The sequence below is a fragment of the Anarrhichthys ocellatus genome, unplaced genomic scaffold (assembly GCF_004355925.1).
Source record: "Anarrhichthys ocellatus isolate YVR2014 unplaced genomic scaffold, GSC_Weel_1.0 scaffold39, whole genome shotgun sequence".
NCBI classification, from domain to species: domain Eukaryota; kingdom Metazoa; phylum Chordata; class Actinopteri; order Perciformes; family Anarhichadidae; genus Anarrhichthys; species Anarrhichthys ocellatus.
This window is the reverse complement of record NW_022280069.1, coordinates 1-12,476: the sequence shown is the minus strand read 5'-3', so window position 1 is coordinate 12,476 and position 12,476 is coordinate 1. Positions and strand designations below refer to the sequence as shown.

Below are 12,476 nucleotides of genomic sequence, written 5' to 3'. Positions count from 1 at the left end.
TGCAATCACTGAATATCATTTCTTTCTAGTACAGTATCAGTAATCTGCTGATGACATGATGTGTGGTCGCTGGAGTTTGGTGTTGTCACAGCTCAGTCAACACAGTGAGTGTCATTCATTGGACGGGCTTACGTATGGCGACCGTAATGAGTGACTCCACCGAGGGGGAGCAAGCAGGTGCTGGATGACGCTGAGTTTGTGTGTCATTGTGTCACTTACCACGGCTCCGTGAGAGCGAGTGGGCTGTGAGTGATGTCATCGCATGTTGATGATGATGCTGATGTCACCCCCCCCTTTCTTGTTCTTACAGAGAAGAAGGCTGTCGAGCTGTCTGGGTGTGAGTGAACACCCTCTAGTGGAGCTGCTGAAAAGCTGTCTTGCAGAGCTTCTGTCTGTTTTTATCATCAGCATTTCAAGGTAAAACCACAGTTAAAAGATACTAAAACATTTTTCAACTGAGTTTCTTTTATTTAAAAGAAATGTGTTTTAAAAAGTCTTCACCCAGTCCGCTCAACAACCCTACATGTCTTGCTTTGACTCAAAACACTCACTGAACAGTTTTAAAAAATGTGATTGAGAAGTCAGTTTGATTTTTGTTCATCTTCGTTAAGCATAGATTAACGCACATCCACATTTTGTTTTCAACTCTCCCTGAGGTCTCATCCTTTTTTCCCTCCCTGTTAAAGGTTTATTTTGTGGGAGTTTTTCCTGTATCGACGTGAGGGTGGTGGGACAGATGATGTCGTATGTGTACAGATTGTAAAGCCCTTTGAGGCAAATTTGTGATTTGTGATTTTGGGCTATACAAAATAAACTTAATTGACTTGAATTGAACTATAGCTGAAATAAAATGTAAACAGCTAGAGTTAGCTAAATATCTGAATAGTTAAGTTACATATACTTACACTGAAATAGCAAATGGACAAAGATTGGCACTTGAGGATACTGGAATACATTCAAAACTCTTCACATATTTCAAAATGGAAACCGGTAAAATTAGCTCATTTAAACTGGGAAAAAGCAACTATTCCCACTCAGTGGAGAGCGCCTGATGTTTAGGGAGTTTCAGTTTTTTCACCATCTATAACAATGGGACATCTCTGTTATTTTGGTAATTTGGTATTGCAACATGCAACATTTCTGTCACTTGATCCAGTTATTTAGGCTATGTAACGTGGTCTGTAATGTAATGTCCTGTTCTGTTTGAAACTCAATATTGGATAGAAAAGAGAAATATAATTCTTATGGTGTTGATATTAATAAAAAAAGAAAAAAGGATCAAAGAGTCCAATTTTGGTGATTAGTGATTCAGTAAAAATGCTGAGCAAATTGTACAATCTTTGGGATTTTCAAAGTAAAATCTACAGTCCTAAAGGTCAAAAACTCAAATGTTAAAAAAAATTCTTTAAAAAACGTTCATGCTAAAAGGTTCTTGGTGGTTTGGCTACCATGAAACATTTTGAGTATTTGTGTGAATCTTAGAGGTAGATGTAGTCTCTGAGTCACGCAGCAGCCCCAATGCTGTAAACAACACATTTCAGATTTTTTCTCTTTCTCTTGATGATGTGTGTGCTGTGACTGACAGGATCTTATGTGTTCCAGAGGTCTATGGTCCAACGTTGAGCAGAGATCATGTGGTGTTTGGAGCTGCTCTTACCACTGCTGTTGATCATCAATGGTAAAAAAAATTCCACATTTCTGTTGTAACTCACACTTCTCACTATGCATGCAGCGATGTTTCACTTCGTCTCTGATCTTCTCTCAGATGGCAGTTGCCAGTGGAATGTTTGGGTACCTCGGGACATCTCGGCCATGACAAACTCCTGTGTGGTCATCCCGTGCACCTTCATGTATCCGTCTGGTATCAGGCCGTACCGTGGCACTCACGGTATCTGGTACTTCGGCCAGCCGTACCCTCAGCTCTTCCCTCCGGTTGTCTTCAAATCACGCACGGACGTCGTGCACGAGAGCTACACGGGCCGCACCAAGCTGCTGGGTGACCTGACCCAGAGGAACTGCACTCTGCTCATCAACAACATCGGCACGGAGCACTCAGGGAGATATTACTTTCGTGCTGACCTCGGTGGAGCCAACATGTATACGTACCCAGACTTCTCTGAGCTCAAAGTCCTTGGTAAGTCACTGATCAGAGTGAAGTATACATTAAACTGTAACAAATAAACCAGAAATATTAAATCAGAAAAGTTTTTTGTTTGATCACCTCAACATAAAGGCTGAAAATATTCTTTCACAAGATTTAAGAAAACCTTTTCAACTTTAAAATTTATTTTTTAAGGATACTGTTATATTTCATTAATTGGCACAATATCTTTGCTCTAGTTTTTTTGCTTAACTTTACTAATACAGTTCCTCTTACTAACATTGAGAAATCAACTAATTTGCTGTCCACCAGATCAACCCAACATCGATGTCCCAGAGGAGATTGTCAGCGATGACAGTCTGGAGCTGACATGCTACGCTCCAGACAACTGCCCCGACATGACTCCAGAGATCCAGTGGATGTACACCGACTACCTGCCCGACCCGGAGTTCAGCTCCGACTACCTGGAGGAGAGCAACACAGCGGTACTCTCCAGCACCCTCACCTTCACACCCAGACCCATGCACAACGGGCAGCTCCTGGGCTGCAGGGTCTACTACCCCAACACCACACTGGTCTACGAGAGGCTCGTCTCTCTCGACGTCAAGTGTAAGTTAAAAAGCACCTCACACTATAAGGCCAATAAGTAATAATGATACTTTTCCAAGTTCAAAGTCCTTTCAAATGAGTTCCTTTGTGGAGTGAATTTAAGGTGTCCCAAACTGGAACCATATCCTGTTTAGTGTTTACGTCATGCATGCATATATTTCTTATATTATATTCTATGTTGCATAATCTATTTCAGCAGGAAAAATCAACCCATTGTTTTTTTAAGGCAGTCATTCAGTGTTGTCCAGGACATTAAATTCTCCACCTTACATTCCGCCCCAGATGCTCCACGCGCTGTGTGGGTGAACGTGTCCTCAGAGGTGATGGAGGGCAGCTCTGTGATGCTGCACTGCGAGGTGGACAGTAACCCTCTTTCCAGGATCTCCTGGATGTTCGGAGACCAGGAGCTGCTCTGGGACACGGCGTCCAACGTCTCCCTCTCCATGGACGATTTGACGCCTGCGCAGGAGGGAATCTACACCTGCATCGGGGACAATGGCTACGGCAGCATGAACACCTCCCTGTACCTGGCTGTCAAGTGTAAGTCTCTGACACAATTCCAACATACATACTATATACGATTAGTACGTAGTAGGGAATGAGGAAACAGTAAATTACATTGCATTTGCATTTTTAGATGATGATTTAAAATTTGTTTGAATTGTATAATTAGCTTGAATTCTCCAATTAACCACTGAAAATGTTTTGAGTATACAGTACTCGCCCTATGTCGGCTTACAATGTGACGCTTAAAAGTTTCCATCTTGCATCTGGGTGAAGGACAGAAGCTGGATTTACAACAGCTACAATCGAACAGGGAACAAATTAAAAGAAGTTTTAAAAACATTCATAGAAACTTCTCAAATCACCCTTTAGTTGCTTTTGATACGGACGCTCAGTGTTTACCAAACTATCCTGCATTCACCAATAAATCAATATCCACTGCAGAGCTTCGGAGCCAAGAGAAGGCAATGGTGGAATAACAAAGAAGTGTGTCGGACAATATTGTGGAATAAAAAAATTAGAGCTGTGTCCCAAATCTATAATATACTAATGGTACCATAAATCAATGTGCTTTTTTTGTTTTGTACAAACACAGAAGGACACAAGACATGATCAGACTGTGACCTTAAAATACCACTGCCAGATAAACTTCACAAGAAGAAAGAAAACAAGGATCTAAAAATGGATCTAAAATCTGTTACTTTTTGCATTTTGTGACACAATAGTTTTGATCAATAACATATAAAAACATCAAGTGCATTTAGTGTGGAAACTCACATTATTTAGTATACTTTCATTTTTTCCCCTGTGTGCTACATACAGTACTCAAAACCTGCTGATCATTGGTATGGAACTGGGACACAGCTCATGAGTGCTTTGACCATCCTCTTGAATAGTTCGTCTAGGTTGTAAGAGTATCTCTCTGTAATCATTTAACATTTGCATTTATTAAAACGCGCATATATTTTACACAGAAGCAGAGAACATCACTCTGTTTGTAAGCTGCTCAACATTCAAGTGTCTATCATCAATATTTTTTTTTAAATAACAATGTAAAAATTAAAATGTGAAAGGGGTCGCTCATAATGATGAAGTCAAAGACAATTATCCCCCAAATGTGCAGCGCTCCTCAGCTTTATGGAGCGTTATGGTGAGTTTTTGCTCAAGGGTCTAAAAGTTCACTCGCACTACCTGCTCAACACCAAACAGCAGAAAGACACAGTTTGCACATAGCTGGTGAACATAGTGGGGCATCTAGCTGCTAAAGAGCCAGATATTTCACTCAGGAGTTGGTAGAGACCCATAACAGAGGCCCAATGGACTTACATTACCTAGATGACCAGCAACAAGATTCCAAATGAATTATAATGTTGAACACTGATATTTTTTGCAGACCCTCCCCGCGAGCCCGTGGTGAACGACTCTATGACGGTACAGGAGGGATCCTCACTGGCTCTGCACTGTAGCACCCAGGGCAGCCCGGCCCCAACACTCACCTGGCTGAAGGACGGGGAGCTGGTGGGCACCATCACCGCTGACGAGCTGTCGGTGCTGCAGATCGTAGAGATCACACCGCAGGGAGACGGACAGTACCGCTGCCTGGCCGAGAACGAGCATGGAAGAGCCAGCAGCTCCTTCAACATCACTGTTGAGTGTGAGTGTTTCACTCACCTGCATTTCACACAACGGTAGTGTCAAGAAGTATAGGATGTAGAATGATAACGATCTGCAGGTCTCGTCTGTGTAGAGAATGTGTGTTATATGTTGATCAGTTGGGACAGTGGCAAATTATTGTGGGTCCAGTGTTCTGGGAAGTGAGGAGAAAATGTAATCCTTGACCAGTCGTTTAATGCACTTCATCACTACAGAGTTGAGTACCATTCAGGCTGGTCTTGTTTTCCTGGGCACAGGAATGATGTTGGACTTCTTAAAGCATGTGTGTATGACAGACTGAGCCAGGGACAAGATGAATATTATTGTGAACACCGGCGCTAGTTGGTCAGTTTGAGGACTAGGCACTGTTACCGCCTGGTACCACTTTTTTTTGGCGTTCACACGCTTGAAAACCCTCCAGACGTCATGCTCGGAGAGGATGTAAAAGGTGCTCCCACCCATTCACGAACCTCTGCTTCAGCTGTTTTTACTTGTTGGCTGCCGATTGTCTCAAAGCGAGAATACAAATTTTACAATTGACAAGAAGCAGCATAACTGTGAGAAGAAAAAGACATGTTTCTTATTATATGTTTTCATATTCAGTGCTGTTATTGTAGCTCTTTCCTCTGCTGCCTCCTTTAATAGATGCTCCGGTCCTCCTGGAGGAGTCAAAGTGCACTGTGGTGAGGGAGGGTGTCCAGTGTGTCTGCATGGCCACAGGAAACCCTGAACCCACCATCGAGTTCTATCTGCCCGACCTGAACATCACCATCAACGAAACGGATGGCCGGTACAACTTTTACACGCACACAGATGGACATACCTCCACGGGGATGATCAAGCTGCGGGAGAAAGGCGAGCGCGTCGACAACGGCGGCCCTGCCGTCAACGTCCACTGCAGCATCTACAACATGTACGGAAGAGAGAGCGTACACCTGGAGCTACAGCAGGAGAGTGAGTTGAAAATATTTATTGATGTAGTTATTGTAAAAAAAAAAAAAACATGAACAGATGAAAACCAACAGCAAATTGATCCTGAAGTATTGTCCATGTGGCCAAACCCTGATATATCCTATTTCTCTGTGCCAATGAGTTCCATTGTCGTCACTCTCACTGTTGCACTGTGACATGTTCCTTCTTCACCATGAACATGGGCACTGTAGTTTATTTTTACCCGATTCCATTGCTGTCTCGCTGCTTTAAATTCATTAATTGTTTATTGATCCGCAGAAGAAAATAGTCCCCAATAAATGCACAATTTCTTCCTGTTAAAGACATTTTTGCTAAACACTACAAGCCTTTGAATAAATTAAACTATATATATATATATATATATATATATATATATACAAAGTTTGCTTTTTAAAGTGTACATCTTAAGTATGAATGGAAGAGTGGCATCGATTGGGTAGAGGAGTCTGAGTAGTGAGAGACAGACTAACGGGGGCTTTCACACCAAATGCACAAGTTGACATTGTGCAGAGATGGATCATTTATTCCTTTGAGGAGAGCTGTGCTCTCTTGAGAGTTGCACGCGCTACAGCAGTGAGAACGTTGATTTTTCTGTGGTTTTGTGCATCTCTAAATTATCCTAAGCAACTCTATTTTCTGATGCAACAACGGACTAAATAAAAAAAAATGTATGGGATGAGATTAGCCCTGCAGCAGGTAAAATTGGAAAATACTTATTGTGACTACTTCTCTTCAATGTGCACTACTGTTTACTGTTACTGTTTGCTCTTGTGGGGTTGGTCTGAAACCTGCATAACATATTCTTATTCTTTTGGTTCATGGGATTATGAATAAGAAAATAAGAAAAATGTAGATCATGACATCCTTTAAATTCTCTATTCTTCATAAAAGTACATAATCGACATTATAAACGTTTGTTTGTGTTTTTGGACTCCAACATTGAAATAAGATATTCTTCTCCCCTTTTCCTACTCATATACTCTTCCCCTTCCTATGTATAGTCTTCTCATTGGTCAAGCAAACTGCTTTTTACCCTAAATTGATGCAATCATGCTGTGTTTAAGTGAACAATCCCTTCATGTTTTGTAGGCTACATATTGGCGGTTTAAAATGGCATCTTCCTCTTCCCAATGCTCTTCTTTTCCTTGTATGATGTCTTTTTGTTGTGCAGTTTAATATGAATGCCCTCGTTTTTTTACTTTGTTTTCAGAAAAGTACATGATGGCAGTTATAGTGGGCACCATTGGAGGAGTGGCGGTCATAGCCTTCATCATTGCAGCAGTGAGATACGTTGGCCACAACAACAAAAAGTGAGTATGAATGACAAACTAATGGAGAGGCCGATGCGAGGCAGAAGTAGTCAATTTCCTCACTAAATATTTACTGAAATCCAAGGAAACACTTGAGCCTAGTCATCCATTCTAAAACACATTGACGCACATTGTATATGAGTGAATGTGGGATTTTTGTGGACGTGAGAACCATTTCTCCAGAGCAATTCATCAGTTTATTTGCCAAGAAATCCTTGAGGATCCACATTGGTTGCCTTGTGAAGTGGGTTAGCGAGCTGGACTAACCTTATATTTTGCAGGCCAGATTCCCTGCTCTGACACCGCTTCTGTATCCTTGACCTGCTAAGCTAAATAAAACCAACTTAACCAAGTTGCTTTATTTTAGCCTCGAGGCATATTTGGACCGCGAAATTTGCACGCTTTCCCTGACAAATCACCCCTGAAGTGGGTGTGAGCTCAGCGACTAAACCCATTGAAATAACCACGTCACTCACTTACCACATTTGGCCTCCAGCATAACCTTACAGAGCTTATCGTTTTAAAATGGATGCCCAGGCTTGGCGTGTCGCCCTGCATTAGTGGCAGTCGAGACCGAGTCTGATCATGTGACTCCGTCCCCCAGAGAGAATGGCAACCCTAGGCAGGACGTGGTCCTGGAGAACCCAGCTTTGTACTACAGCGCAGTCAAGAAGGACAAACAAAATCTGAGGAAGAAAGTGGTGAGACATGCTGATGTCAATGATCATGATTATGATGGAGGATGGGTTGGCTGACCATTCTCAAATTGTTTAGGGTTACAGTTTTGTGTAATGCAACAAGTTGTAAATGATGAGACCCCATTGTGACCCCTGAAAATTAGGTAATAGAAGGAGTCTCTCCCACTAGCAGTCCAGTAGCTCCAACCATGTTTTCTCTTGCTTTCATCGCTTCTCTGCGTTTTTCTGTCTGTTTTTCTCTCCCCTAACTCTTGCACAGCTTAAGACAGAGCTGTTGGGCTCAAAGTTTAACTCCATTCTAGAGGAGACTACGGTAAGGTTCCTAAACAAATCCCCATTAAAAAACACAAACCTCAGTGACAGATGCATCTCCTCGCATATCAGCTTCTGTGTTCTGTACACTGCCGTTTGTTTCCGAATCTGCCTTCTCATTGCTAACATGAATTGCCCCGACTAACAAGAAACATCTCAGTCTCCTTGTCGACCAGTAACCAGTAACCTCTTTTCTTTATGTTGTCTGTTGCGCTGCTCTGTCATCTGAGTCGTCACCGGCAGCTTGCCAGTGATTTGTGCCGCTGATCGGTCCTTCTGTCTGCAGGGAGAAGACGGCGATTATCAACCTGTGGGCTATACTGCAGGACTGGAGAGGCAAGAGCTGAATTACGCTGCTCTGGAGTTTATCGGGGCCCGGCCCAGGGAGGGGGCCTCAGGGAGGGGGGATGATGGCAGCAACTACTCGGAAATCAAAGCCAAATGAAACGCAATCCTTCCCTGATCCCTCGGCTATGCGAGATGCAGTGGCAGCCCCAACACATGTTCTGCCCCGTATACTGTGTAATAACCCCCCATCCTCTACTGGATTTCCCCCTGCATTTAGTGACTTCTTGTTTGTTATTCCTTCATATTTGTCACATATAATGTACCACTGTGATGCCACTACCCCCCCCTCATGCTGCCCCTCCATTGGACGGCCCTCCACATGCCATCATTTGGGGAAACTTGTACTTTTTTGGGTCAGAGCATGACCCACTGGACAATGTCAAAGAAATAAAACGTCTAGCCTCAATTGTAGTACATGGGCTCTAAAACATGCAGTGTTAACCAGCGGCCATGGTTTTGTTGCGTTCAACATGTTCTTCCTAGTGATTGTCGATGTTATTGTCAAACGACAGACGTCTAAGCGCTCACATCTGTCTCACTATTTACTCTACATCCGTCTCTTATAACTGTCACTGTGTCTGCTGCCAGTCGAAGCATCAGGGCAAGGAGTTCCGCTTTTTGTTTTCTTATATTCGTGTGTGTGCGTTTCTATCAGCAGAGAGCAAATCTCTCTTCTCTCTTTCCTTTGGTTAATTACATCCCAAGAAGAAAACCGTCTTAGGCGAGAGATGGAGACGCATGTCAGCAACCTGTTGCCACATACTTGTTTTTTTTATTGTGTGCTGTGACTCGGTAGCCTCTCATAATAGATGACATTTTTTTTGATAATAATCGGAAAAGTTTTGTAAATTCAAATGGTACACTGCCCAGTTCTGAAAAAATGTCACAGCTTCTTTAAAACATTTTCCAGTTATCTGAGGAATTTATTGAAATTTTGGGGGATTTCACCCTAAAGCATGGGTTCTAGCTGTTTGATTGATCTGGAAAATACAGACCTGAAGCACAAAATATGTAAGCGCGAGTGGCCAAAGTGTTATCTCTTTTAGACAATGTGTGTGTGTGTATATAAGTGTGTGTGCCTGTTCAAATAGTGCTGAAAGATCATAGGACACTGATCACTGATCATCACTGGGGTCTTTGTTTGAGCATCACTTCACTTGAGGAGTTGATGCTTTATTCTCACGATTGCATCAGATGTTTGAATGACAAACATGGTTGTGCTATTCAAAGACATTTGATGAACCTGTGATGTAATATCAAAGTGTACTAATAGTCTAACGTGATAACGATGGTGTCAGTAATATATATTAATAAGATGTTCATTGACAGGGATTGGATGCCAGTATGTACAGTAAATACCCTGCATGACTGTTTTGCCAGCAGGCACAAATATAAATATTAAATTATGGACAAAAGCCAGTGTGAAATCCTGTCATACATCATACAAAAGGTTTTGACTGGACACTGTCTTAATGAGTTTAGTGAATAGTATAAACCTCTAGCTAGTGTGCACTAAGTCAAATCAGAGGCTGCGCTTACATGCAGGGAGTGACCTTCTTATTAACTGTGATTGCGGTTGATTGGAAGTTCGATACCTGCTAGAATTAGAATGAAATTAGTTTCATTCTATGAAACCTCAAAAAGGGAACTCCAGCAGTTAATATTGCACGCCTATTGAATTAGATGACTCTGTAGAGGCATAAAGCAGAGGTCAAGGTATCTTGACTTGAACGCCATAGTATGGGTCAAGTTCCAAAGGAACTGGGTCCTACATTACCCACAATGCAACCAAAAGCATGTTTCTGATAGACCCTCACCGTCCGGTAAACGCCCAACGTCTGTCGAACTCCATGCACTTAGTTTATAATACTGTATTTTTTCAGACTATACAAAGCTTCTCCAGAGTGGTATTATCGTAGGATAGTTTTCACAGGCTGAGCTGTACTGCCCATGACAAATACCAGTAAGTCAGTGGAGTTCCCCCTTTAATTTTTGCGTATAGTCTCAACCCACCAATGAAGCCACCACTGTGCTTCCTCCACCTCTCCCACTCTGCATCACGTCTTACAGGTCATACGTCACTGCTGAAAAATAACTCATCGACACACTGCAACCTTAACTGACTAACACGGTCTGCCGTTTTGAATAAGACAGCAGGTAATGATTGATTGATATTTTTAATGGCTCTGTTTTCACATCCATTCAATTACGTACGTAGTGAAAATGCAAATTGATATATCTACTGTGTATTGTATGTTGGATTGTTTTAACAATGTAAGTCATGAACAATAATCTTGTCCTCGAAATTAATTGTGCAACGAATGAGCTCGTCAGTTTTCTCTGCAAGAAATTATTTCTAAAATACTGAAAGTAATGTCCATAATTTGATTCTCCAAAATCATCTGCAACAGTGTGTTGAACATCAAGTATGCAACTCGTACACTGATTTTCTCCTAAACAGATGTGACGCTGTATGTATTGATGTTGATAGCAGGCTTAAGTGGGAAATAAATTCTAGCTAGAGCTGTGCAATGATCTCTTCTTGGAGATTGAAAGTACTTTTGATACACATGCTCTGACTGAGGCTTTATAAATGTATGTTATGAAACAACGCCGCTCTGTGGCGCTCTCATTTAAAATGATGGATTAAGTTAATCAAGGCAGCAGCGTGTCTCTGTGAGCTGTTTCCAATTGATTCTACAATCAGTAGGAGTGCAAAATACAGCAAACACCTCTCACTGTGCTAACTTCATAAATGGGTATAGACTGTTCATAGGCAGTAATGGCAATATGAAAGCAAAAATTACACTACGAGGAGTATTTCAGTTTAATCTGTTCACATGAACCCAAATAAACCTCTCTGCCAAAACCCCAGTTTGAATGAACGGTGTTGATGAAGCCTCAGGTTTGAGTATCTCTGAGGAATCTCTTGTCACTATTTTAGTTGAAAAGAAAGCTAGGTATCTGGGGTTTTGAGCTTTACTTACACACTTCAAGCAAAAACAGGTTAAAAATGCAGTTCTCTGTGCATGTAAACAAAGCTATTGTCAACCAGCTGTTCTGACTCACATTAGTTTTATTATGACAATGTTCTGTTGACTTAAAGTCAATAACCAGTTCCTTTCTTTGAAAGCCTCATGAGGGGGGGGGGGGGGGGGGGTATTTTGTTAAATTTGTTTTGTAGAAATATCAAATATGTGTTACCTAATCTTTTGTCAAAGTGTGTTGTAAAGGAAATGTCATATATTTGGTAATCACAATGATCATTATGGAGATTTTCAACATATGATTGACACAATAATTCAGATCAGGGTTTTTGACTGTTACTTAATGACTGCAGGATTCATGCAATGTTCTAGTTTGCTTGCTCTTTTATTTTAAACAAGTCTTTCACACCTCAAGCAAATTCATCTGTCTTCAGTTCCATGCAAACATAAATAAAATGAAAACAACACGAACTGGAAAAAGTTTGTTATTGACAGAAAACAAACTGTGAATCGTCTATTTCTCATGTTGTCTCTTTCCATTGTTTTGCAAAGCAACATCCCCATCATGAATCATGTGCTCTTTTTACTTTTTGGTTTGTGAACAAAACCCCTCAAAAATTGACTCCCTCCTAAAATGGAGGCTTCATTTGTCAAACTGAGACACCGACCTTAACAGGCAAGGCTTTGCAAAGTTTAATCTGGCTTTATTGATTGATGTTAAAATGTTTTATGGGTAATAATGTAATTTATTAATTTAATTAATTTGTTTAGAATTGTTTTTTGGTAAATATAGAATATTAATAAAACACATACAGTGTTGATCTTTGCTTTATTAAAGATGAAAGGAAGGGTTAGTAATCTAATTCAAAACATTTTTGATATTTTTGTTGAAATTGTCATTACATTCTGACAGAATCAATGAATCAAATGCTCTGACAAAAAAACCCGAACAATATATTTAGCTTTTTGGATTGATTTGTTT

General features: G+C 41.1%; 1 protein-coding gene across 4 annotated transcripts; it reads left to right on the top strand.

The window, feature by feature from the left end:
* Positions 1-310: 310 nt before the first annotated feature.
* On the top strand, positions 311-11,993 carry mag (myelin associated glycoprotein). 4 transcript variants are annotated; one of them, XM_031867406.1, is made up of 11 exons: positions 311-417; positions 1,603-1,678; positions 1,766-2,134; positions 2,414-2,710; positions 2,993-3,250; positions 4,608-4,868; positions 5,513-5,821; positions 7,050-7,149; positions 7,754-7,850; positions 8,107-8,160; positions 8,446-11,993. In XM_031867406.1, the coding sequence occupies exons 2-11, from the start codon at positions 1,633-1,635 to the stop codon at positions 8,602-8,604; spliced, it is 1,950 nt and encodes a 649-aa protein (XP_031723266.1). In that variant the 5' UTR covers positions 311-417; positions 1,603-1,632; the 3' UTR covers positions 8,605-11,993. The 4 variants fall into 4 exon arrangements, with proteins under 4 accessions (XP_031723266.1, XP_031723267.1, XP_031723269.1 ...); XM_031867407.1 differs by lacking the exon at positions 8,107-8,160; XM_031867409.1 differs by lacking the exon at positions 7,754-7,850 and having other exon boundaries at positions 8,446-8,537.
* Positions 11,994-12,476: the final 483 nt, after the last annotated feature.

Coding starts and splice junctions, on each gene's coding strand:
- mag (XM_031867406.1), top strand. CDS start 1,633: ATGTGGTGTTTGGAGCTGCTCTTACCACTGCTGTTGATCATCAATG. Junction 2,711..2,992: donor CGTCTCTCTCGACGTCAAGT/GTAAGTTAAAAA, acceptor ATTCCGCCCCAG/ATGCTCCACGCGCTGTGTGG. Junction 8,161..8,445: donor CCATTCTAGAGGAGACTACG/GTAAGGTTCCTA, acceptor TTCTGTCTGCAG/GGAGAAGACGGCGATTATCA.